At 42.0% G+C, this 24,053-nt stretch overlaps 11 protein-coding genes, 1 long non-coding RNA gene and 1 other non-coding gene across 16 annotated transcripts; 7 read left to right on the top strand and 6 right to left on the bottom strand.

Moving 5' to 3' along the window:
* Positions 1-81: 81 nt before the first annotated feature.
* On the bottom strand, positions 82-1,061 carry LOC126304681 (inosine triphosphate pyrophosphatase-like). The gene is made up of 4 exons (XM_049991854.1): positions 953-1,061; positions 809-873; positions 680-753; positions 82-617 (listed from the first exon to the last, which is right to left on the bottom strand). The coding sequence occupies exons 1-4, from the start codon at positions 1,059-1,061 to the stop codon at positions 260-262; spliced, it is 606 nt and encodes a 201-aa protein (XP_049847811.1). The 3' UTR covers positions 82-259.
* On the top strand, positions 635-2,925 carry LOC126304680 (adenylosuccinate lyase-like). The gene is made up of 3 exons (XM_049991853.1): positions 635-870; positions 998-1,616; positions 1,799-2,925. Exons 2-3 carry the CDS (start codon positions 1,191-1,193, stop codon positions 2,747-2,749), a joined length of 1,377 nt encoding a protein of 458 aa, XP_049847810.1. The 5' UTR covers positions 635-870; positions 998-1,190; the 3' UTR covers positions 2,750-2,925.
* Positions 2,926-4,343: 1,418 nt separating this feature from the next.
* Positions 4,344-5,925, bottom strand: LOC126304721 (S-adenosylmethionine synthase-like). Its single transcript, XM_049991897.1, has 4 exons — positions 5,835-5,925; positions 5,645-5,722; positions 5,412-5,534; positions 4,344-5,285 (listed from the first exon to the last, which is right to left on the bottom strand). The coding sequence occupies exons 1-4, from the start codon at positions 5,902-5,904 to the stop codon at positions 4,384-4,386; spliced, it is 1,173 nt and encodes a 390-aa protein (XP_049847854.1). The 5' UTR covers positions 5,905-5,925; the 3' UTR covers positions 4,344-4,383.
* Positions 5,926-6,389: 464 nt separating this feature from the next.
* On the top strand, positions 6,390-8,524 carry LOC126304730 (uncharacterized). The gene is made up of 2 exons (XM_049991905.1): positions 6,390-8,106; positions 8,275-8,524. The coding sequence occupies exons 1-2, from the start codon at positions 6,390-6,392 to the stop codon at positions 8,448-8,450; spliced, it is 1,893 nt and encodes a 630-aa protein (XP_049847862.1). The 3' UTR covers positions 8,451-8,524.
* Positions 8,525-9,970: 1,446 nt separating this feature from the next.
* Positions 9,971-11,336, top strand: LOC126304729 (RNA-binding protein 42-like). Its single transcript, XM_049991904.1, has 4 exons — positions 9,971-10,174; positions 10,291-10,460; positions 10,559-10,613; positions 10,702-11,336. Exons 1-4 carry the CDS (start codon positions 10,054-10,056, stop codon positions 11,334-11,336), a joined length of 981 nt encoding a protein of 326 aa, XP_049847861.1. The 5' UTR covers positions 9,971-10,053.
* Positions 11,337-11,434: 98 nt separating this feature from the next.
* LOC126304701 (uncharacterized) lies at positions 11,435-13,317 on the bottom strand. The gene is made up of 2 exons (XM_049991874.1): positions 12,723-13,317; positions 11,435-12,605 (listed from the first exon to the last, which is right to left on the bottom strand). Exons 1-2 carry the CDS (start codon positions 13,152-13,154, stop codon positions 11,565-11,567), a joined length of 1,473 nt encoding a protein of 490 aa, XP_049847831.1. The 5' UTR covers positions 13,155-13,317; the 3' UTR covers positions 11,435-11,564.
* A 445-nt stretch (positions 13,318-13,762) lies between these two features.
* LOC126304719 (bystin-like) lies at positions 13,763-15,303 on the top strand. Its single transcript, XM_049991896.1, has 3 exons — positions 13,763-13,899; positions 14,011-14,129; positions 14,250-15,303. The coding sequence occupies exons 1-3, from the start codon at positions 13,765-13,767 to the stop codon at positions 15,301-15,303; spliced, it is 1,308 nt and encodes a 435-aa protein (XP_049847853.1). The 5' UTR covers positions 13,763-13,764.
* Positions 15,304-15,396: 93 nt separating this feature from the next.
* Positions 15,397-15,533, bottom strand: LOC126304775 (U11 spliceosomal RNA). The gene has a single exon (XR_007553173.1). It is a non-coding gene; the product is annotated as a U11 spliceosomal RNA (small nuclear RNA).
* Positions 15,529-18,791, bottom strand: LOC126304718 (protein phosphatase 2A scaffold subunit-like). Of its 3 annotated transcripts, none has more exons than XM_049991895.1 (5): positions 17,945-18,075; positions 17,575-17,742; positions 17,098-17,431; positions 16,729-16,996; positions 15,529-16,649 (listed from the first exon to the last, which is right to left on the bottom strand). In XM_049991895.1, exons 1-5 carry the CDS (start codon positions 17,961-17,963, stop codon positions 16,608-16,610), a joined length of 831 nt encoding a protein of 276 aa, XP_049847852.1. In that variant the 5' UTR covers positions 17,964-18,075; the 3' UTR covers positions 15,529-16,607. The 3 variants fall into 3 exon arrangements, with proteins under 3 accessions (XP_049847852.1, XP_049847850.1, XP_049847851.1); XM_049991894.1 differs by adding an exon at positions 18,175-18,791 and having other exon boundaries at positions 15,540-16,996; positions 17,945-17,980; XM_049991893.1 differs by having other exon boundaries at positions 15,529-16,996.
* Positions 18,580-19,086, top strand: LOC126304720 (uncharacterized). Its single transcript, XR_007553165.1, has 2 exons — positions 18,580-18,668; positions 18,844-19,086. It is a non-coding gene; the product is annotated as an uncharacterized LOC126304720 (long non-coding RNA).
* Positions 19,087-19,216: 130 nt separating this feature from the next.
* Positions 19,217-21,199, top strand: LOC126304703 (pseudouridylate synthase RPUSD2-like). Of its 2 annotated transcripts, none has more exons than XR_007553163.1 (3): positions 19,217-19,506; positions 19,586-19,707; positions 19,811-21,199. XR_007553163.1 is itself a non-coding variant. In XM_049991876.1 (3 exons), the coding sequence occupies exon 3, from the start codon at positions 19,853-19,855 to the stop codon at positions 20,852-20,854; it is 1,002 nt and encodes a 333-aa protein (XP_049847833.1). In that variant the 5' UTR covers positions 19,255-19,506; positions 19,586-19,729; positions 19,811-19,852; the 3' UTR covers positions 20,855-21,199. The 2 variants fall into 2 exon arrangements, 1 of the variants encoding a protein (XP_049847833.1); XM_049991876.1 differs by having other exon boundaries at positions 19,255-19,506; positions 19,586-19,729.
* A 12-nt stretch (positions 21,200-21,211) lies between these two features.
* Positions 21,212-22,520, top strand: LOC126304728 (3-ketodihydrosphingosine reductase-like). The gene is made up of 3 exons (XM_049991903.1): positions 21,212-21,448; positions 21,570-21,725; positions 21,839-22,520. The coding sequence occupies exons 1-3, from the start codon at positions 21,212-21,214 to the stop codon at positions 22,415-22,417; spliced, it is 972 nt and encodes a 323-aa protein (XP_049847860.1). The 3' UTR covers positions 22,418-22,520.
* A 368-nt stretch (positions 22,521-22,888) lies between these two features.
* On the bottom strand, positions 22,889-23,982 carry LOC126304766 (actin-related protein 2/3 complex subunit 5-like). The gene is made up of 4 exons (XM_049991949.1): positions 23,930-23,982; positions 23,559-23,628; positions 23,281-23,399; positions 22,889-23,174 (listed from the first exon to the last, which is right to left on the bottom strand). Exons 1-4 carry the CDS (start codon positions 23,965-23,967, stop codon positions 23,060-23,062), a joined length of 342 nt encoding a protein of 113 aa, XP_049847906.1. The 5' UTR covers positions 23,968-23,982; the 3' UTR covers positions 22,889-23,059.
* Positions 23,983-24,053: the final 71 nt, after the last annotated feature.

Raw genomic sequence — 24,053 nt, 5'->3', positions numbered from 1 at the left:
AAGACTGCCTGTATTGCAAACATACAAAATTCGAAAAGGTTAATAACATGGCTATGAGATCTGTAAGTTTTATCATCTATATAAGCCTGTTACAAAATTGTCATCATTTATTCCGTATTAGTAGAGTCACATATTTATTTGAGCTCTAGTATTGATGCATTTTACAGGAAGTATTCTGAAAACTATTGCTGGGTTTTTGAAAAACACCATGTCAATAGCACAGAATTAAAATGTTCGAACGTTGAAAATTAATTCACAGCTATGCCAATATGCCATTTTCACTTAGATATGCCTTCAGTTTGTTCAAAGAACGAAATCTATGCGAAATTGTATTTTTTACGGCTTTGTCCATTTCTGCATAAGTAAGCGGTGTCTGGATTCCTTTTGGTTGATCTTCATCACATGGCTGAAATATGGGATCCCATCCAAACGATTTATTATTGCTTTGGGGTCTAGCTGGAACAATAATGCCATTAGTGCGACCCTCAAATAACACTGGTTCGTCATCTGCAGATAGAGTGAACGCATAAATACACATCGCATATGCAGAATGGTCACTAAATCCACTTAGCATTTGCATAAGTCCAGATAGGCCAATTTTATCGAGAAACCACTTACTTTCAACAAAATTGTTAACATTTGGCATCTAAACAACTTTATATTACGAGCCACAACGTACATGTACGGACCAGGGAGGCCGTTGAGAGCGTTGAAACATAAGGATGTGTCTTCCACGATTACGGGGCCATTCACCTATAGAAAATTTAGTAAGGTCGCTTTTAGATAAATAACGAAAAATAAGGCGTACCTTACGTGCAGCGCAAAGGCATTTTTCTCTTACGATATCTCTGGCATCGCCCTGTAATTCAGGTACTTTCAATAGATATTTGTTGTGAATTTTCTAAGACTTAAAGTATCAAAGAAGCGCTAGAAAAGCAATTGCCAGACTTACAATCAATCTTAGCACTAACAATGTTACTACTATCTCCTAATATAGCTTGAGCTTCTTTTAGCTTATTGTTGTTTCCAGTAACGAAAGTGATAGGTTTTTTTGTTGTCATTTTATATACGATGCTAATTGTTGGTGTGGCTAAGCTAAAAATAAAAATTCAATTTATTTTTATTATGGGCTGATTTTTTTGCAAGGATAGAAAAAATTGTTTTATTATTATTGCATAACAAGAAGCTAAATGCCTATTTCTAGACTCGAGGCCATTTCGCCCGTAGATGGAAGATACGGATATTTGGTCGAAGAACTGAAGCTATTCTTCAGTGAAAAGGCTCTGATGCGCTACCGACTTCGTATAGAAATTGAATATTTTATTGCGCTTGTTTCCTTTTTAAAGGCGTCTGGACACAAAATTTTGATTGATGTGAACATCGACGTTAAATTTTTACGGAATCTTTACTCAGAATCCAATTTCAATGCTGAAGAAGCCAAGAAGATCAAGGAACTTGAAAAAGTCATTAATCATGATGTCAAGGCGATAGAATACTATCTGAAAGAAATTTTTTCTGAAACTCATGACGAAAACTTGTCTAAAGCATTGGAATTTGTTCATTTTGGTTTGACTTCCCAGGATGTCAATAACTTAGCCATCCCCCTTGCTTTTAAAGTACGCAAGAGCTATTGATTCTTTGATAATGTTCAATTTTTTACTATCAAAATTATTCCTTCAGTCGCAAAGGATTTGATATCACTATTTGGTACAGAACATTGGTCTCATACTTACAAAAAGTCCAGCATGTTTCTCCGTGACTGTTTATTGACTGAGCATTGCGTTCTTCGAGCAACTAGGAATCGATGGAAATATATTATCGAAATATAAAATTGTTACTTGATCTGTTAAAAGACATGTCTAGAGAATGGTTTGATTTGCCAATGCTTGCCAGAACTCATGGTCAACCAGCTACTCCTACTTCTCTTGGAAAAGAAGTTTATGTCTGGGTTTATCGCATCGAGTCTCAGCTCAAAATCTTGGCTCAAATTCCGCATTCAGGCAAATTCGGCGGTGCGACTGGACAGTTTAATGCGCACTGCGCTGCCTTTAAAAACCTTGACTGGGTTAAGTTCGCAGATAAGTTCGTTCAGGATGTGGGTCTTCAACGTGAACTTTGGACCACGCAAATATCAAATTACGATAACTTGGCTGCGCATCTTCACGGTCTTGAAAGAATCAATACCATTTTAATAGACGCTTGCAGAGATTTTTGGCAGTACATTCTCATGGAATATTTTGGACAGAAAATTATCAAGAGCGAAGTTGGGTCTAGTGCTATGCCTCACAAAGTCAACCCAATTGACTTCGAATGTGCCGAAGGCAATCTTTTGATGGCCAATGCCATTTTCAGTTTCCTATGTTCTAAACTTCCCATTTCTCGCCTCCAACGGGATCTGACAGATTCTACCGTCTTGCGAAACCTTGGCGTTCCGATTGCTCACACCATCATCGCCATAAAGGTATTTATAAAGGGCCTTAAAAAGCTCGTTCTGAAAAAAGAGCAAATTTTAAACGATTTAAACAAAAATGTCGTGGTCCTTTCAGAGGCTATACAGACCATCTTGAAAAGGGAAGGGTTGCAATTGCCTTATGAAGCTATCAAGGCACTAACGAGAACCGGCGATCAAGTCACCATTGAGCAGCTAAATGGCTTCATTGAAACTCTAGATGTATCTGACAGTGTCAAAAACGAACTGAAAGCCCTAACTCCATCAAACTATATTGGCCAATACCCTTCTATGGAATAACCTCATTATCTTCGATGGGAAGCATGCAATCCGCGGCGATAGATCTGAACACGCAATTACCAAAGCTCTGAATTGGGTGATGCGCAAGCTAATATATTTGTAACGTAAATTGTTAAAGTATGCTGTTAAATCGCCCTTCGCAGTATTTCAATGGTACAAATTCATTCTACGTTTGTTTATGAGTTTTCGGAACAATTGGTTTATCGACGCCGCACAATAACAAAAGTGTAGCCTAAGTCAAAGTTAATGTATGACAGATTGCGAGGACAGAAATTCTTGGCTCTCTCCTATCATTTTTTGAACAATTTGCCGAAACACCTACTCTCATTAAAGTAATGGTCAGAGTTTATATCACCAACGCATACGGAAAGTGAATAGCTCAGTCTATAGCGACCAACTTCAAGCTATTTTCGTATAAGGGGGATAATTCCAACAACCGCGGTTCTCAACAGTACTTGGAACGCCAAAACATCTTGTCTAAATACTGCAGCTATAAACTTCGTTTCGCACACGTGGTAAAGCTGAAAAAAATATTGGACTGTTCACGTGGGGCCGTCGTTTTCGTATTTTGTGTATTAACATCATGCTGTATTTAACGGATAAATCATTTTGCCCCCCGAAAATTCTTATCTCCCTGATTCTGAATATTTTTTTCTACCAAGGCGCGCTCTCTTTTTGCATTTTCTCTTTAACCGGTAAAGTTTTTTTGTGATCACGGCTGGATGAATTACAGCAGGTTTCCTCTGCTTTCATAAATTTGAGCACATGAAAAGAAGCAGCATTTTAGCGGCAAAACAGAATTACTTCGAGCGTTGAAAACCGACCCTATGTTCTGTAAAGGCTTAAGAAATACTCTTTTTTTGACCTGCTGTTCCTTCGGATATTGTACGTGCTGGAAGCGGTTTGTCGGCCCTTTTTCCTAGACAAAAGGGCGTCCGTTCTGCAGTAACCAATATAGTCAAGAAGGTTTGCTTTGTGTTCTGCAAATCTATCAAGTCTTCCGGAATTTGACCATTCATCTAATAGGCAAGACTTGTAGTCCCCTGAGGCATATATTGAAATACCGTATTCTCACTATCAGGCATCAAACAAGTAGGACTTCGCGTTTAACAGCTACACCTTCTTTTTTCAAGCTCGATGCTAAATTACCCGTGTTCGCATTCGCAAAATAGCTGCAATCAATAGTGATACGATGATGCGTGCGTATTGTTTCGAACGGTGCTACATAGGAGGCTCTGGGCCAGGAATCAAAAATCTTTTAATTGCCGTGCTTCCGAGAATGATGGCGAAAATTGCATTGAATTTCAGAAAATGCGTTCTTCCCGCTGTCACTACTGGAAGGGCAGAAATACCGGTAAACAGACACACTTGAAAGCTTCTGAGTTCGTTTTAGTTTAAGCTGTAGCTGATAGCAGGGAGTCTGTACGCACTAGCGTGACGAATCACAAAAAGACAGTTCAAAATTTGAGTATATTACCTGTAATTTATGTTTTGCGCACGGCACGAGTTGCGAGTGCAGAAGGCAGCGAAGTTTTTCAGATTATGGGCGCAAAAAAAAACATAAATGCTGGTATAAAAGGTGAAGAGTATAGTATAGATTTTTGTCAATTGGCAAACGTTAGCTTGTCTTTTTACTAATACTTCAATTTCTTCGGGCACTCCCAAGTAAAGTCAGGGTCGTTACGCCCGAAGTGACCGTAAGCTGCGGTTTTTTCGTAGATTGGGCGGCGAAGCTTCAATTCCCGAATGATGCCACCAGGTGACAAATCAAAATTGTCCATCACAATTTGAATAAGCTCTTGATCGCTCTTTGCGCCCGTTCCGAACGAATTGATGTAGACGGAAAGCGGATGCTTAATGGAAATTGCATAGGATAATTGGACGACAATGCGACGAGCAAGATTGGCGGCAACAAGCGACTTAGCAACCCAGCGACAGGCATAGGCGGCGGAACGATCGACCTTCGAGACGTCTTTACCAGAGAAGGCACCGCCGCCGTGAGGACAGCTGCCGCCGTACGTATCGACCTCCAGTTTACGTCCAGTTAACCCGGCGTCTCCCATAGGTCCGCCAATCACGAAACGGCCAGATGGGTTCAAGTGATAAATGGTCCTTTCGTCGATGTATTCTCGAGGAATCGAAGTGTTGATAACGTGCTCGTGCAAGTCTTTGACAATGCGCTCGTGCGTCACTTCGTCGCTGTGTTGAGTCGATATGACGATCGTGTGTACACGCACGGGCAACAGTGCGCCGTTGTCATTCCTGTACTCAATTGTCACTTGAGTCTTCGAATCAGGTCTGGCCCACGGCAGAGTCCCGTCCTTTCGCTTTTCAGAGAGCGTCTTGCATAGACGGGTAGCAAGGACGTGCGTGATTGGCATAAATTCGGGCGTCTCGTCTGTCGCATACCCAAACATGATGCCCTGGTCGCCAGCTCCCAGATCTTCGTCGCTACGTCCAACGTGCACGCTATTGGCGATTTCCGGAGACTGTTCGCCGACGCTGATGGACACATGACACGTTTTGTAGTCAAACCCTAGATCAATCGGAATAAGGAAGCTGTGAATACAGTACGCAATACAGATATCTCTACTCGGACTGCACCATGTCCAACTTGGTTAATACACAAACGCCAATGTGAATCCAAGTGATTCTCAAATACCTTTATCCGAGCTATCAAAGCCGATACGTTCTATAGTCTTCCGAGCGATGTGGGCGAATTTGGGGTTTGCCGTAGTCGTGATTTCGCCAAAAATCGTCACAGAACCAGTCGTCACGGCCGTCTCTAGTGTTTCGGAATATCCTGTGTTACGGAGTCCCGTCGGCAAGCAAATCCGTCCGCCTAGGTGTTCGAAAAGTTTAAGACGGCTTAGGGCATACAAAGAAAAAACGTACCACAAGCCACCTTAGCGTATGGGTCCTCTGCCAAACAGGCGTCCAAGACGGCGTCCGAAATCTGATCACAGATCTTGTCTAAAGAGAACGGAAAAGACAGGGGCTTTAGTAGGGGCTAGTCGAAGAAAACGGATGCGAAAATTATTGATACTGGTCAGCAGTTACCCAGATTTTGGTAAACACGACCTACCCGGATGTCCCTCAGAAACGCATTCCGAAGTGAAGAGGAAAGTTGCCAGAGGAGAGCCAGGGTTGTACATTGTAGAGAATAGAATGACCGATTCTTCTCTCCGAACTTAAAAAAAGTACATTTAAAAAAATCAACAACGATTGATCTTCCTACAAAAATCTCGCCACACGTCCCTACCTAGTGGCAAAGGACGGGTACCGGCCTTGTTCGCGCTATTTGAATTCCCTATGCGCGGCGACATGGACGCCTTGTTGACGGACAAGAAAAGCACACACAAACACCACACTTCTCCCGCGTCCCGCGGAACGCTTGACCTGAGTATGTCGCATTCGCAGTTCGTTCAAATACCGCGAACGTGAGTGCTTGGCTACAAACCTCATTGACAAATCCAATTTTAAGAAATGTGCGTCAGTTGTAGTCTCAGACGTAACAGTACCTACAAATTTAAGAAACTGCAATTTGGGGCTTACGTCCCTGTTCTTCTTTCTTGCCGCATTTCTTGTTCACACCGCGTGAGGAGAGAAATTGCTAGACCATTGCTGCCTTCTGAATTTAATGCCTTATTCTACTGAGGCATCGACTATAACAATTGCTGGGATACCGGGTGTTCAAGGGTATCGAGACAGTCTTGCGAAGGAGGCAATTTTTGGATCTCCAGTCGACGTTGTGCTGGACCCTAAAGATGGCAGCGTGTATATCGCTGACTGGATGAATAACTGTATTCGATGCCTTCATAGCGGCCGCGTTTCTACAGTCGCTGGAACTGGTCAAAAAGGACACATCGACGGGCCCGCCGCCGAAGCACAATTCAACACACCTTGCAGCTTAGCCTTTGACAACTTTGGGGGTCTGATTATTTTGGAGTGTCACGGACACCGCCTTCGGCGTCTGTATCGGGGACACGTCTCCACGATAGCGGGATCTGGAATAAAAGGATACCTGGATGGTCCCGCTCTTTATGCGAGGTTTCGATTTCCACGTGGCATCGCGTTCGATTCGCTGTCCGGGGACATCGTTATCAGCGACTCCGGCAACAACCGCATTCGAAAGCTCCTTCCCACGGGGGAAGTAATCACTATAGCCGGGTGTTCGAATTTGAACGGGTCGTGTTCAACTTGCCGCAACTATGTCTCTCACGCGGCCACGTTCAGCTCTCCCCGCGGCATCGCCGTCACCATTGGCAGCGGTAATATCATCGTGGCCGACTATGGAAACAACATGGTTCGCTGTATCTCTCAAAATTTCGTGTCCACGCTTGTCAGCCCTAACGATAATTGTTACAAGCCCTATGCCGTCTCCGTCGACCAAAAACTGGGTTTCGTCTACTTCTCCGAACTAGGAAGCAACCGAATACGCCGCATCTCTCTCTATGCCTCGACTAAAACCATATGCAAAAACAATGTGCACAACTTCGTCGACTACGGTACAACCACCCCCATTGGCATCGACGTCGACTCTGATACCGCCGACGTCATCTTCGCAGATCTGCGAAACTACCGCATCTGTCGCATTTTGTACTATTTTCAGCCTCGCCCCATCTCGTTCAAAAACCTCCTCGAGGATTCAGTCCGTTCGTTCATAGGTAAATGCAAACACCTTTCTATAGTCGACTCGGAAAAGGGCTTGAATTACCGCGTCCCGCAAGCCATACTCTCCGTCAGGTGTCGACCTCTACTCGACGACCCAACTCTGCTAGAAAAACTTTCCCAAGTCCCCCCTAACTCGCTATCTGCGTTCGTCGTCTACTTGCTCTCAGACAACTATCCAAACCCGTGGCCTATTCATTGCCTCAATCAGAAAAACCTCGACCAGTGCTTTGAAAACTTCCGCCTATGGGCAGGTCTTTGGACTTGCGCCGTTTGGACTCAAATGAATGAATTGGCAACCTTCTGTTCGACCGTCACCATCAACCAACTCAGAGCCATCGAACACCCAGATACGCTCATCCAGTGCGTTTTGTACGCGTCCAAATTTAACCTATCCACTATCATCAATAAATGCATTCTCAATATTTCAAGAAAACCCAAACTTTTCATTCACCGTCTTGATTTGCTTTTAGAGCTTACGAAACAGCGCCCAAGTATTGGCCAAAAGTTCTTTGACGCTATCTGCACGAAGCATTCGCCTCAAACGCCAGTTCGATGCATTCACCCCCCACCTAAAAAACTGAATTCAGACATGGCTCAACTAATCGACTTCGACCAACGTAAGACTTCCAGCGCAACCAAAGACGATAACCCTGGCGCCACCGATTTTATTATCGAACTTCAAGGTACTCACATACACTGTCACAAATGCGTCCTGTTTTCCAGGTGGCCTTACTTCAGGCAAATGATAAGCTCAGATATGAGCGAATCGGTCACCGGAGTACTCAAAATATCAGCGGATACCACCATTACGGTACCAGGATTAAAAAGCCTGCTAAAATATTTTTACACAGGATTCAGCGACGAACTCATCAAGCCAGAAGACTGTGCTAGTGTCCTCGACAATATAGAATACTACGGCCTGTCAACTTCGGACATCAGCACAGACGAATACGAGTGGCTGTGTCATCACTATCATTCAATGAAGAAAGGGAAAAATCAGCAGCTCTCAAAAGCTAAACCATTGTGAACGGAGTAGTAATGTGTATTATGTATTTTAATGCAGTGGCATCCCCTGTATACAAATAAACCATCACGCATGTGTGCATATATCTGGTATCAAATCACGCAAAAGAAAACATAGATTTTGGCATCTCTATATGTCTTTCGTGTCTTTTTCACGTATGGAACGTCATTGGACAAGAAATGGTCCTTTGCACCTGTCTTAAATAATACTGAAGAGCACTACAGCGTCTGTTTTTCACCCACCGCACCAAACAAAACGTCACGTCTGCCTTTCCCCAAAGCGCATCCTCCAACACAATTAGTCTAGCCCTCTAGTGCTAACTGAGGCAGGACCTATTTTCTCGACTAGATGTGCTGTGAGTATCGACTGAACGAACAGTGGCGCTGCTAAATTGGCGTCTTCTCGGAGCCTGTTACTTTTATCAGCTGTTATGGAGACGAGCTGAGAGAAACTGTAGTGGGAGCCGTAAAAGACCTACCTCACATCACGGGAATGATGTGCTAAGAAAAACACCTACCACCTGCAGTCTAACGTCAGACAAAAATGCGAACAATGGTCGGTTGTGTCGCGAGTATCCTCTCGAAGATCAAACCCATTTTCCAAATATTTCTGAAAACACAAATCTGTTTAACACGCACAAAACCATTTATTTTCGGTAACATAAGGTGATAGATACGCGTACAGGTAAGCACTGTTTTGACCTATGCCAGAACTTTGTCCAATACTATATCTTTTCACTCGTTTCGAGAGACGTGCACATTTTCGTCGTTAGCTCCGTTTCACCACAGCATCATCTGTACCACTGACAGACAGCGTATATCATTAATGATACAAAAGATGTTGTTTGTACAGCTTGTCCCAAACCTCTGATTGTTGTTCGACATCAGCTGTTCATTCCTCCATCTAATTCTATCTGCATATTGATTAGGAACCCGGTTTATCTAAATATGCATGTTAGTTTTTTACAAAGGTTGGCTCCTTGTCGACACGTTTGATTCTAACAAAATAAATTCTTCGTACTTAGGGCTGCCTTGACGAAGCGATTTGCGGCATCCAGGTCTAAATTACTGTATTTCTCTAAATAATCAAAGGATTAGGTGTTTCTGTCGAGTTGTTTTTCCCCTCTGAGATACAATATACAGCTGCGGGGATTGCACGCACACAACACATCGAATACATGCTTTTTTCGTCGTCACCTCTGTTCAAATACTCTAGCTTTTGAATGTGTAGCCTTATATCTTGCTGAAGAGCCGTAAATACATGTGTAAGCGTGCATAGAAATGCGGGCTATTTTAGAAAAGGGCATCAAATTCTGCCCTATATTGTTTTAAGTACCAGCTCCTTCTTAATGGGATGGTGTTTGAGAGATATTCCCTGCACCCTTAAGTATACTTTGAAGCTGAGTGAGTTTCCGTTTTTGTAGCCGAATTGAGAAAGCTGAATACCAAATTGCTCGCACGGTCATAAAGAAAAACAAGACTTCTGTACTCATCGGCTTCTCTTCGCCACATACGTACTACTGTACAGAATTGTAAGCGAATAAGAGATAGCAAGTTTCAACTTGGCCAATTCTAACGGGTCCCGTTCTTTTTGTACTTGTGCTAACATGGGCTGTAAATCGTTTTTAATTTTCTCAACTATTGCATTACATCCTCCTATTGCTTCTTGCAACTCTTTTGGAAGCTTGAAATCCAAATCCATCTCTGGTGAAATAGAAAAGCAAAACTGTATAATCAGCACCTCCCAGATAAAAACAAAACGTTTTACGGCTGACATCTATTTTTTTTGTGTCTGTCGTATCCTATTACCCGCCACATGACATCTACCTCGAATTATGACGCAGCTTCGAGAACGAGGTCCGATGACGGAATGGCAAGTCACAGACGCTCCAGCGATGGCGAGTCACCTCATAAACGACAGAAGCTTCAGGATACCCCTTTGGTCTTCGATACCGCCCAAGCTTCTAACGTATCTGGTACCACGTTATGTCGAGGCGAGTCATACGATTTGAATGTATGGCGATGAAAATACTTCTGATTATGATATCTTTCGCGTAGGATTCCTATTGAATAAGCCCTTGTTCGTGTTACTAAGCAGCCTCTTTTTTCAAGTTCAACGAGTATTACAGCACACCTTATGCGATGATGCCTTATTACTATCCTACCTGTACGTTTTTTTAGTAGCTCGTTTATCTATCTATGTGTGCATTGACAGCTATTTTTTATCCCTTCCGCTTGTGCCCTTTTGACCGCAGCATCTGCTCATCCTCAAACCGGGTATCTCAATGTACAACCTACGGCACATTACGCCCAGCCAAATGTACAACAGTACTATGCGACGACAGTCCAGAAATACCACCATCCTTCGCATGATAATAATAAACTTTTAAAAAAATCAGCACCACAAACGCTGCCCTATCAGCAGCACGTTTCTTCAAATTCTCAGACATCCAAGGACGTTTCTGTGAACACCAGCATGCCGAAAATATTAAACTATGGTGATGTAGATCCGCTGGCTCCTCCAATAAATGACAAAAAAAGGATGAAGCCGCGAACCGTATACAGAAAGGCAGGTGGAAAAATCTGGCAGGATCCCTCTTTGTTGGATTGGCCAGAAGGTGACTTCAGAATTTTTGTGGGTAACTTAGGTAATGAAGTTGACGATGCGACGTTGCAAAAGGCATTCTCTAAATATCCCACATTAGCCAAATGGCGTGTGATTCGCGATCCGTACCAAAATACAAAAGGGTTTGGGTTTGTTTCGTTTTTAGACCCTCATGACGGCGTGAAGGCACTAAAAGAAATGAATGGGAGGTACATTGGACAAAGGCCATGTAAACTGACAAAAAGTAATCATGAAGAGAGAAATCTGTACAAAAACAAATCCTAATGTATATTTGTATAGGAAAAATGTATATAAAAGAGTAGTAAGAATACAAAATGAAATTAAGAAATTTAAATTCCACACATCATGTCTTCAAACAAAGCTTGAAACACAGACCTAATTAATTGTATTATTGTACATACACATGCGCACATCTTTTTTTGTGATTCGCCCTGAATGCGTAATTTTTTTGATCGCTGAATTCTCCCGCTTATGTGAAAAGGCGATGCGTTATTAGAGTTTCTTCCAAAATTTGTTTCTGCTGTTTCTTAGGCCAGATCTCTGGGCAACCAGTTTTGGATCAACAGTGCTTTCTGGTTGGATAACATATTCCATGCTGCTGAGAATCGGGGCGGCAGCGTACATTTGTTCGTGTACTCGCTGTCTAGGCTGCCCTTTTACGTCGCTCGCTCCTTGAAGAGTGCGGCCAAAACTGAGCTGCTGGGAGTATATTCTGACTTGGTCTGGCGTCAACCTCCGGTGAGCATCATAGTCGGTTTTGTATTCGTTCTCTGAGGAGGCATGATGTGTCCATCGAGCGATGAGCTTGTCAGCCAGATCCTTAACGGTCGGTTCTGTATCACTTTTTGAAAAAAACATGACAATACGACCAATTCCGCTGTCACGGAGAGCAAATTTGGAAATGTGCGAGAAGCTCAACAGACACCTCAGTAAGGTCTCACGGATGGCCAGACTTGGTAGAGTTCTATCTGGCAGAGGTTTTAACCAGTCTCGTACTACGCTCAGAACATTTGTATCTAACAAGAATTCTTGCCATCCAACGTGCAATAACGTCTCTTTAAATTGATTCAAATGCTGTAACTTTTGTGTTGCAGGTTTCCTCTGTATGTTGGATAGCCTATCCGCCTCACAGGCATCGACCATGACATTTACAACGTGACGGATTTTCTGACGAATCTCGTCTTCAGTATACTTTTTCTTTCGATGATGGGAAGTGGTATTTTGGGCATCCAAAAAAGGCTGCTCCTTACGATGTCCTGAACGTTTGCGGTGTACGCCTTTAATATGGACACGGTCAGAATTTTCTTCCTCAGAAATAGAGTCGAGCACGTCATCGTCCCTAGATGAGCGGGCTTTGACAGAAACTCGGGTTGCTTGCCTCAAATTTTTGCGTTGGTGAGAAATAGCTTTCTGCAGGTCTTTTTTTACTTCTAGTATCCTCGTATCATCTAAATCATCGAGCTCAGACCAGGGTCGAGTATCCCTCAAGATTGAGTCATCATCAGAATCACCAAAGACGTCGCACATTAAACTCTACCACATCAGGACAAAGATGCCAGATACAATGTGTCAAAATGCGCATACACATTGTACACACAAGTGAGTCTCCTTTTCAATGTGCGTGAAAGAGAACATTAACAAGGGGCGTACAAAAACATCCGGTATTTCTGGAACGATAGTCTGCGTAGGAAGCGACTCCCAATCTGGCTCATTATTGGGTGTTTGCTGGCTACTCTTTGCGTCATTAACCTCGTCACTAGGTTCCCCCCGTCTCCCTTCCTTCGACGTCTCTTGGTTCAATAAGGTTTCCTCCTCTGCATTCCTACGCAACTTTTTAAGCTTTTTGAGCTTTCTAGCAGCCCCTAACTCGTTGTCTTTCTCCTCCTCCAGTGAGTCAAAGCGATCTAATGTAAGCTCTTCAAACGTGCCGTCAAATGGCTGCTCCGTCACCAGCATCTGCTCAGACTCACCACTTTTTACGCAGGTGCCTTCTTGAGCGCCTTGCTCGCCCTGCTCGCCAGACGAAACATCGGTTGTCACTGCCTGGTTGCTATCACCTTCTGAAGGTTGAGCTACATGCATGTGTAAAAAAAAACTGGTTTCCGACAAAAAAGGGCTCCTTCAACCGACACTTGCTAGATAGTAGAATGGCCCACTTTCGGACGACCGAAATACGAAGGGCGCTGAGAAGGGAAATACGCGCTACAAAAAGAACTATTTATTTTTAGCTGAAGAAAAAAATTGTGTCTTTTCATGATTAACAAATCGATTTTTCCAAATTACAAAAAAAACTAAATATAGATATTTGCTTAAATAATATAGACCTGTCGCTGCGTATTTTTTAATTTTTCGGCAAGACCCAAAAAATCAATAGGGCGTCCTTCTTCGAAATACGATACCTGTCTCCGGCACCCATTTACCAGACCTCCGCCACCCCTTTTTCTCACTTTTCGCCGCTTGTTACCTTAATACCTTGAACGGCACAGCCACACGCCTCTTTTTTGTCGTGTGATAACCAGGTTGAGTGGCACCCTGCTAATCTCTTGAAGGGCTCGGCCGTTTCTCTCGTACACAAAGAAATTTCACGTTATGCGTGGATAAAAGGATAAATTGTATAGATCAAAATTTTTTTGTAGGCCCTATTCCTTTCCTTGTGTGTGTTGTAAACTTTTTTATCAGTTTATATTGAGCGATGCCGAAAGACAGATCAGAACTGACGAAATCCAAAAATCGGAGTCGCCATGATCCGCTGGCTGCCGACGAGGATAGAACGGCCCGCATTCTGACCAAGAAAAAGCTCTCCTCTAAGTCTGATAAAAGTCACTCTGTATGTCACCACGCGTTTAGATCAATGGATTCAAGTCGACGATTCCGCTTTTTAATTCGGTCGGGAAATTATAACACCATCCGCCATAATTGACCGAATAGCTTCTGAAAGGCATCCTCTCAAAAGTTCAGACAAAAATTGCTTCAACAGGTTCGAAAGCAGCAGAAGGATTTGCAAGGAGAGCACTTTCTAGACCAGAACGACTCGAAAGCGACGTCCACATGGTCATGGTACAAGACTCCTGAGGGTTACAGCTTTTCACATAATGTTTTTTAATCCCCGTGTGTGCAACTGGTGCTAATAATTCACAATGGGCGACTGACCCATGTCCCCCGTTATTCGCTCTGTAGCGACTCTTCTGATTCAGATTGGGAAGACACCTACGAGGAGTGGAACAACATAAATGATGACTTAGACTCTAGAGCGCACTCAAATTCTGATGAGGAACTCTTGCTTAATCATCAATTAGTAGATGGTGCCTCCTCGCCCCATTCCACGTATGACCGCTTAGACCAGGCTATTTTGGAAAAGCTTGAACAAGAATCTATGTCCTGCACGAACGCGATGGACACTTCGGATACGGATTTCCATCATGACCACTGTAACGTCTCACAGTGTCCCCCCACATTTCATTATAATGCCAAAGTTATAGAGTCCTACCAACTCATTGCTAAGTTGTTGAAAAACTATACTTCAGGACCCCTCCCAAAAGCTTTCAAGATCATCCCCTCTCTAATCAACTGGCAGCAGATTCTGGAACTAACTAACCCAGCAGAGTGGTCTCCACAAGCCACTTACGCTGCGACGCGACTGTTCGCATCCAATCTAAATGAACACTTGGCACAAACGTTCTATTCCCTCGTCCTCTATCCGCATTTCCGCGAAAATATCAGAAATAACAAAAAACTGAATTGCCACCTATACGCCTCGCTTAAAAAAACTCTATACAAACCCGGCGCTTTCTATAAAGGTATCCTGTTCCCGCTATGCGAAAGCAACAACTGCACTCTGCGAGAAATGGCCATCTTGGGCAGCATCATAAAGAAAAACACTATTCCATCCTCTCACTCTAGTGTCGCTATCTACAAATTAGCGCAGCTGCCTTCTTCCAGCGCCGTTTCTTTCTTCATAGGCACACTCCTCAAAAAAAAATACGCCCTTCCGTACGAAGTCATTGATATGGTCGTTGAACACTTCCTGAGCAGGAAGAAGGATCAGCTACCCTGTACTGTTATGTGGCACCAGTGCTTGCTAATTCTCGTTCAGCACTACAAAGAAGACCTAACCGCGAAACAAAAAGAACAGATAAAAGCATTGGTCAACGCTAGGTCTCACCACGCCATCACCCCAGAAATCCGCTCTGAATTAGCGAGCAGCGCAAAAACTCGAGATCAAGCGCAGTAAGTGGGTGCCGTGTACATTCAAACTCCCCCGCGAAAAAAGTCTGAATCTGTGATGATAACATGTATACGCTTATTTCCCTTATTCTGTTTCGCGCACCATCCGAGGCCTTTCGACCAGACGGTGCATGGCGCTTCTAAAAATTGTGCTGCCCAAATCTCTTGATTGCGATTCAGCCCTGATTTAACTACATTCGTTAAACCAAGAGAGGTACCTACCTCACAGCCCTTTTGAGGAGTTTTTAGTTTTTCACTCTTTATATAAGGTTTTTAGTAAAAACACTTATGGGACACTCTTAGAATAACGACTAAAACACCAATTAAATCGATCAACGCTTATCTACCCATCTCATCTGCTATCCGTATTACATCTGAGGCTGAAACAAATAATTCATCCTTTCACTTAACTTCTTTTGAATGGTATCGCCAAAATTTCCTTTCTTTCTGGGCCGCGCTCTTATAAGAGTTCCCACGCCTGCTGACTGTAGTATCTAACGTCCATATCCGGGTCATTCAATAACTTCTCCAACGTCGGTTTAACCTTGGTGTTTATGACTGCACGGCTCAGTACCGGGATAAACTTCTGTAGTGTTTTGGCGGTATTGAATCGAACGTTCGGGACAGAATCATAAGCCATCTCGGTCACATAATTGAGCATCGTGCTTCCAACGACATCACTCGAGACGACCGTCGATAAAACGGAGAATGCAGCCAGAGCTGTCATACGGTGCAGATAATTCGGCTCAGAGCGCAGAATTAAAATGTTGGGTATAATCTTTTCTTGTGCCCATTGGACTCCAAAAATCTCTGTCAAATGCTTCAGATTCTTCGTCGCAGCCTCGCGTATTGAAAACACCGAATCTCCTAGCCATATCATGCACAAATTAGTGAGCTTTTGATCAAAAAATTCTGCGCTAAGTTCTTTTGCTATCAATGGTATATACTCGATTACTGCCAATCTTACACGCCATTGTCGGTCTTCTGCAAGTTCGATAATTGTCGGCATCAGATGCCTCAGAAGGAAATCTGCGTCTATCACCTTGTTCAGCATATCGAACCTAGATATAATGTTCAGCCGCACTTCTGACGTTTCATCCTTAAGCAACAGTAAATACAAATTCAACAACTGCTTTATCATCTCTTCTTTGGTCACAATCGATGCGAGCCCAACTATATCTTCTGCCAGTATCATTCTCACATGCTGGTCTGTATCTTTAGCTAGATCTTGTATAAGTGGCATGACCCATTCTACCAGCTCCTCGCCTCCTCTCTGACAAAACTTTGTAATGTTGCTACAAGCAGCAATCTTCACTTCTGTTTCAACATCGCATAACAGTTGAACAAAATAATCTACAAATTCACTTCGATTTAATTTTGGATTCATGATATCGTACAATTCCAGAAAAAGGGTAGCAACCATATAACGTACACGCCACGACTTATCCATAGCGCATGCACGCACGACCGGCAGAATATGTTTATCTCTTTCTTCTTCATTCAACATCTCTGCAATTGCTATGCAGTTTCCAACCGTCAGCAACCTGACCGAATCTTGCTCATTCTTTGCAACAAATTTAAACGTTTCTATTATGCTATCAAGGTATTCCCTGTCTACCAGCTTCACAAAATCCTTGAGTTGAGAGAAGGCCGAGCGGCGAACCATGGGCGTATCATCAGAGCACAGATTGTTGAATAGTCTGTCGAGAGAAGGCGTTGTTAGCCTGCACTTTTCGGGTATAGAATACACAAGGAATATGCGGTGATAATATGCAATAATTTTTCTTAGCTCAAAACGTACACTCTAAGTTCTGCTTGAATCTCAGGCGATACTTTTGGATAGGCTGCAGCCAATAAGTTGGATGCACTAATGCGCGGACTGAACCAATCTCCAGTACCGAGGCGCCTAATGCACGGGACCAAATAGGCTTGTATGTGTTCATTCGGAAGAATCTCAGCTACAGATTTAATAGCTTCAACCGCCTTATTTCGAACAGCTGTTTCATCTGCAGAGGCTAGCAATTCTAAAGGGACTAATAGAAGATACGCATATTCTTTTCCTCCCACCGCATCAACAAGATTTTTAATTTCCTCTGCTAGAACCAACAAAACATCGTCTTCGTCATCTAAAATTTCTGTTTTTTAACCGATATTAGTCTGAGACAATCAAGTAGAACCTAGCTTTACAGCAAAAATAAATTGCTCTGACACTAATTCAAACTCTCAAGTTATTTGTTCAAAAAAACTAAAACTCCATCTTCCAAATAATATTTCATACCACTTAACATAGGCAACAAATCTTCTCTCGTCTTTTCGAACCCTAAAGACTTGGAAATGGATTGGAGACGACGAATGACACAAATGCGCGCTTGAACGTCCTCATTTTTAAGCTCGTCCAAAAACATAGAAGTCAAGACACTTCTATCTTCAACTATTGGCTCGGTGTCTTCAAACATGTGCACAGAACTGTTAATATTTTTCGAAGGAACGGGATTGCCTGAGCATAGTATGTAAACAAGTATATCCTTAAATAACGATGATCCCTCTCCCTTTGATCTCAGCCATCTATCAAAAATTCTATCAAATTCTACTAGATAAAGGAGCCAAAATGGTTCAACAAATGAAAGTATTGCTAGAAAAAAGCGTACCTGTCATAGCCGTAAACATCAATATTTATCGCGATACTGCTTAAGGTATACACAAAAAAACATTTAATTTTTGGGGTTAAGTAACTACAAAAAAGGTTGGTCTTCTCTATTCATTCACACGGGGTTTACTGAATTTTAACCTAATAGATTTGACTATGAGCCAAAATCTTCGAAAAGATTTTGTACGTCAATTTAAAACAACTTAAATCGCACCATGCACACATTTATACCTTCTCAACTGTCAGCTGCTCTCCCCACTATGCCCTCTCTACCTTCGTCAAAAAAACAGAGTTTGCCTAAATTGTTGGACTGTAATTGCACAGCCTAATAGAATTTTTTCTAGCAATACTCATATATTTTATCTATACAAAAAATTCAACGTAAACAGCTAATAGCGATTTGCCTGCTGCGCATATCATCTTCTACTTGGTAACTAGCTGTATCTGTAAATTTGGGTAGAGTGTACTTGTCTCTAGTCAAACTAGTAGTACATACATAATATACTCATTGATATTATCAAATACATCTGTTCCCTCCTCGTAGTGAATCAAAATTTCTCGGTTCAAAAGAGATGGCCAGCCGATATCTTAAAAACAACTGGTTGTACAGACTCGGCTTTAAGACCGTTCCACGCATGGCGGTATCTATAACAGTTGGCCTCGTTGCTTTAGAATTTTTCGGAAACGGGATTGTAGATACTGTATGGAATACTCTCAACTACACAGTACGTTCTACATGTAGGAAATTTTAGAGTTGGTCTGAATGCAGGGTAAGAAAGAGGTGTCTGCGCATATGGATTTATATCTCCTATTGGTCGATCAACGCATGTGTAAGACAGTCTTTATTTATCTGAGTACTCTCTTTTTGACATTTATTTGCTTTTATTTTTGTGTTACTAGAAACAATGGCCCTACTTAGAACGTCAGATACAAAAAAGACAAAAGCAGGATCCATTGGTCGAGGTTGCTAGTTTCGATCGTCGTAAGGACCCCGCCTAATCTATTCATTCCTTACTTCGGATACCGTTTTCAGTACTGTGTATGATGCACAAGAAAAAAGAATCTCTTATTCAACGAGACAGGAGATATTGAACGGGTGAAGCATATTTACAAATAGTATCTAATAAATTTAAGAAAAAATAAGCAAGGTGTATAAAATGTTCTTTAGACTATCAAGGAGGTTTGCCGTCCCTAGCATAGTGTTTTGAAGTTATCTTTTCATTTTTTTTGCGATAAATATATGATGATTTTTGCCTTTTCGAGTATTATATACATACCCAAGTTAATTTCTCCTTCCTCGATACACTCAACACCACATATGAGGCACAATGAAGTGCAGAGATCCTAAATACATGCCGAGTACAGTTGAATTTGAACCTGCTCTAAAATCCGCGAAAAAGTCGCCGATCGTTCCAGAGGCTGAGGAATGCGCGCCGAATGCAAGGGATGTGAAAAAAGAAGCAGATTTTTTTGACGAACACGAAACCAATAAGACCGCTCAAAAAGCAAATGTCACTATTCAGTCGCATGAATTAAGAGAGACCTCGCATATTTTGAAAAATGGTACGTAGCCATTGAAAAACAACTCGAAACTAAGACAAAATTCATTGACACACTGTCTATTTTCAACAATTGAGAACAGGTCTAAGATGTGTCCGAGAGTATCCATTTACGTTTTCGGTTGGCGCAAAACAACGTTGGATTGGTAAAAATGTAGTTGAGATGTTCGTCACTGAATTTCGGAACCATTCCATTAACTATTATGTAAGTAGAACAAGACGCATGTGTATGTGTGATAAATAATTAGGTGGACCTACCCTTTTTAACTTGTTTTGCTGACGCTGTATTCTCTGGTTCAATAATTTAGTTGGAGAGTATCTGTTCTGGGCAAATTCAAATCAATAACAAAATGGTCGGGTTCGATTATGTAATCAAAGAACATGATTTGATCATGCATCGAGTACATAGGCACGAACCACCGGTATCAGGTCAGGAAATTAAAATTATTTACCAAGACGAAAAACTGGTTGTGATTGACAAGCCCGGCTCTATTCCAGTTCATCCTTCCGGTCGGTATCGGCATAACAGTGTTACCTTCATATTGGCACACGAACATGGACTCATGAATTTATACACCACCTATAGACTGGACCGACTGACGTCTGGACTGTTGATTTTTACTAAATCATCCAAAGACGCGAATGACATCTCTTCTCAAATTCGGAGCTACGATATAGAAAAAGGGTATTTGGCTCGGGTAGTTGGCGAGTTTCCCGAGGGAAAGATAACCGTTGATCAACCTATTTTCATTGTACCAGATATTCATCGAAAAGAGCACAATCGTATCAGTTCGGACGGAAAGCGATGTATCACGCAATTTGAGAGGATATTCTATCGTAACAATGAATCCTTGGTGAGATGTGTTCCAAAAACAGGTCGTACTCATCAGATTCGCATTCACCTGAAATGGCTGGGTTATCCAATCGTAAATGATCCCCTGTACAATGAAAAATATGCACAATGTCTAGGACCAGTATTGGAAATCAGTCCGCCTGATACCAAAGAGATAGAGGACATTAAGGCGGCATCCAAGCAATTTAATCACTACAATTCGCTATCTAAAATTATTCAGGAAAAAATTGAGGTGAACCCAAAATTTCAATCTTACCGGCCCAGCGGTTCGAAGGTCAACATCAATTCAATAGATCCTTCTCCTACGTGTCGAGACTGCAAGAAGGTATATAGGACACCCTACACACACGAAATGTTTATCTGTCTGCATGCTTTGTCATACAAAACAAAATCGTTTTTATATAAAACAGATTTACCTGCTTGGGCAGAAGAAGGATACGTATCACCTGATTGGAACAGCATAGCACGCCAGCAGAGTGGCGTAGAGGAAATTGAGTAAAGGAAGGATAAGCCGATCAAACAGACGAGAAGGACATCAAAATTCGACCCTTTTGTTTTTTGTAAGACAGAAACGCTAAGGACGGTGAAGAGAGAAAAAGAACAAAGGCTTTATTGACGGACGCGTGATCAGTTTGTTAAGAACTATCAATAGCCTTAGCATCAGAGAGAAACGGTCAATAGTATAAGCAGTAACGAAACGTTTGCACATATATATACAGCGTTTAAATGTTAACAATAAGTTTAAGATAAATTCGGTTAAAGCAGAGTAAATGCATGTGAATCGTAGCTAAAAATGTTCAGGCTAAAGTTTTTGACATAAATATTCTCGTTTCGCGCTAGCCAACATTCAGACCGTATGTTTTTCACGCTGCTGGCAATAGCCTGCAGCATCATTTTGCTGTACCTATTTTTCATCACAGAGAGGGTTCCAGGTATCAATATTGAGGGGGCCAATATTATTGTAACAGGCGCAAGCGAGGGATTGGGACTTCAAATTTGCATAGACTTGGTCAAAAAAGGTGCCAACGTGGTACTGATTGCTCGAAAAGAAAGTCAACTGCAAAGTTCAGTTAAATTGCTCGAAGAGCTTAAGGTATTATGCATTTTGGTAAAGCTCTATTGCTTCCTCATCCCAATTCTTTTTTAACAAGAAAGTCTTCTATTTGTAACGAAATTGTTCCTCTCCCTCACAAAAAAAATGCACAACTTTCTAGGCTTTCAAACACCAGATCGTTAAATATGTCATCGCTGACGTAACTGATTTTCCCTGCATCCGCGATGGCATAGAAAAAGCTGTTGAAGTATTGGGCGGTAGGATAGAGGTGCTAATCAACAATGCAGGCATCACTCGGCCACAACGCTTTGATGACGTATGCGCCCGTGTATACACGTACAATGCACATGAGTCTACAAATGTCGACTTCAATCGAGCTGTCTTAGACCGTACAACCCAGAACTTACTCTAATTTTTTTGTTGCTCTAGCTAGAACTGGTTTGGTTCGAACGTGTCATGAAAGTCAATTACTTTGGTAACGTACATGCCATCAAGGCTGTCTTACCATTTATGAAGCAACAAAGACGCGGCCGGATTATTGGTATTTCATCCTTGGTAGGCCTCGCCTCCGTCATGGGATACTCCTGCTATTCCCCCACTAAGAGCGCCATCCGCTCTCTTTACGAAGCGCTTCACCAGGAATACTACGCATACAATATTTCGTTTTCAGTCGCTTTTCCAGCAAGTATTCGAACAGCGTCGTATTATGAAGAACAAACGATTAAGCCAGAAGAAGTCAAATTGTTTGAAAAATGCGACCCGGTACTCTCTCCAGAGACAGTCTCTGAGCCAATCGTTCGAAGCTTGAAAAACTGGCGGTTTTTCATATCGCCCTCTGGACTCAATTCCGATCTTGTGTGCGCAGCGTGCGCAGGACTCTCCCCAGCTTCCTTTTCTGAAGCAATTGTCCAAGTCTTTGGAGCCGGACTGATACGGCTTTTTGGACTCTTTTTATTCAATGACAGAATTAGGCGCATCTCATTGAATATTAGAAGCAAAAGACCTTGATCATGTCATTTATCGTACAGATATCTGAGACTTCATAAAATCCTAATACCTGATCTCAATTGGACGTTTCATTTTTGGATGTATTCACAAATATTCAACCCGTTTCAATGGTTCCACACTTCTCTTTTAAAGATAAGTACATCCGTCATGGCGCAATAAAATCTAGCCATCGTCTAAACGTCCTAAAATGATCTCAGCCAAAAAGAGTGTATTCCCTCTCTCTATCGAATCCACACCTTCCAATTTCCCTCACAGGAGTACAAAAAATATTCTCCACCGTTATCATAGCGCTGATGTTAACCTAGCCCTCAAAATTTTCGCATGGCCTATGTATGCATGTGTGAATCATATTGCACATAGTTTTGAGCACGCATAGTACGAAATTCATTTCTGTCAGCGAAGCACCGTCCCCATATCAAAGCCCTCCTATTTGTATCGTTAGAGGGTACAAATACAAAATAAAATTGTAAATTTCCCTGCGAAATATGCTAGTTTAGATTTTCTGAGGTTTTGATCAAAAATGTGCCTGTCACTCTCTAAAGGTAACTTTAAACAATTAAGCTATTCCTGAATCTGCTTGTCCAACAGGGTTCACTACAAGAATCAAGTTGATCTGTTGAGAATGTATGTGTGGCTAGAAATTCAGAGCCTGTTGGAGTCGGTCATGTAGCGAACTATAGATCCCAAACCAGCTTTCTCTTGAAGTGCAGCAAACCATTTAAACAAAACACCAGAATTATTGCCAGACTCAAGGCCTCTGAAATGAAGAAAAATCAAAAATCAATATACGGCCTGACACAATACATTCATGAAGGGAGAGTTCGAAGAGATGAAACGGAAGAGTCTCTGCATGATTTGCGTACTTGAATATGTATTTAGTTAAGATATCCATCTCATCCGTAGAGAGCTTATCGATGGATTCCTGAATTTGTTTTTCCTTGATGGCAACCAATACGTTGATTACTGCATCTATATCCGATTTCTAAAAACAAAGTGTTAGTCTAAATTGGCTCGCAGTAAGAAGGCGTATCTGACCTCGTTCGAACAAGGCCAGTGTATACAAAAATCGAGCATTGGTTTCAAAATGTCAGGTGTGCATGACATTATTTCTTGCATTTCAAAAATACGAATTATTGCAAACCTTTTCATCAGGGGAGGCATCGTAGGGAGGATCGCTTAACGCCGTAGATAACGCATTCTGTGGTTGACCGCTATTTTTTATCGGGAAGAATAACAAGATGGCACAAACCAATAGCAGTTAATTAGCTTTGCATTTCAGGCGAGGCAAATCTTAGCGCTAAATAAAAAGTATACAAATGGGGCACAAAAGAGAATGAACAGAGATATGTAACATGAGATAACAGCAAATGCCAGCTCTCCCTCGCTGTACAGTATGATACTGAATTTCTGAAGGTGCAAACTGAAGACAGTACCATGCTGCAGCTCTTGCTGTAGAAATGAGCGCAAGAACTAGCCTGCTTACAACGCATCGGTCATGTCATGTCCACATACCTGTTGAGATAGCTCGTTAGCTGAGACACTTTAGACATAATGCTACAGAAGAAACAAGTAGCAATTTCAGAATTAATACTAACAAAAAAACGAACAAAATCGAAAAAACCCAGACAGCGGTACC

This window comes from Schistocerca gregaria, unplaced genomic scaffold, assembly GCF_023897955.1.
Source record: "Schistocerca gregaria isolate iqSchGreg1 unplaced genomic scaffold, iqSchGreg1.2 ptg000182l, whole genome shotgun sequence".
Lineage (NCBI taxonomy): Eukaryota > Metazoa > Arthropoda > Insecta > Orthoptera > Acrididae > Schistocerca > Schistocerca gregaria.
This window is presented reverse-complemented; position numbering and strand designations above follow the sequence as displayed.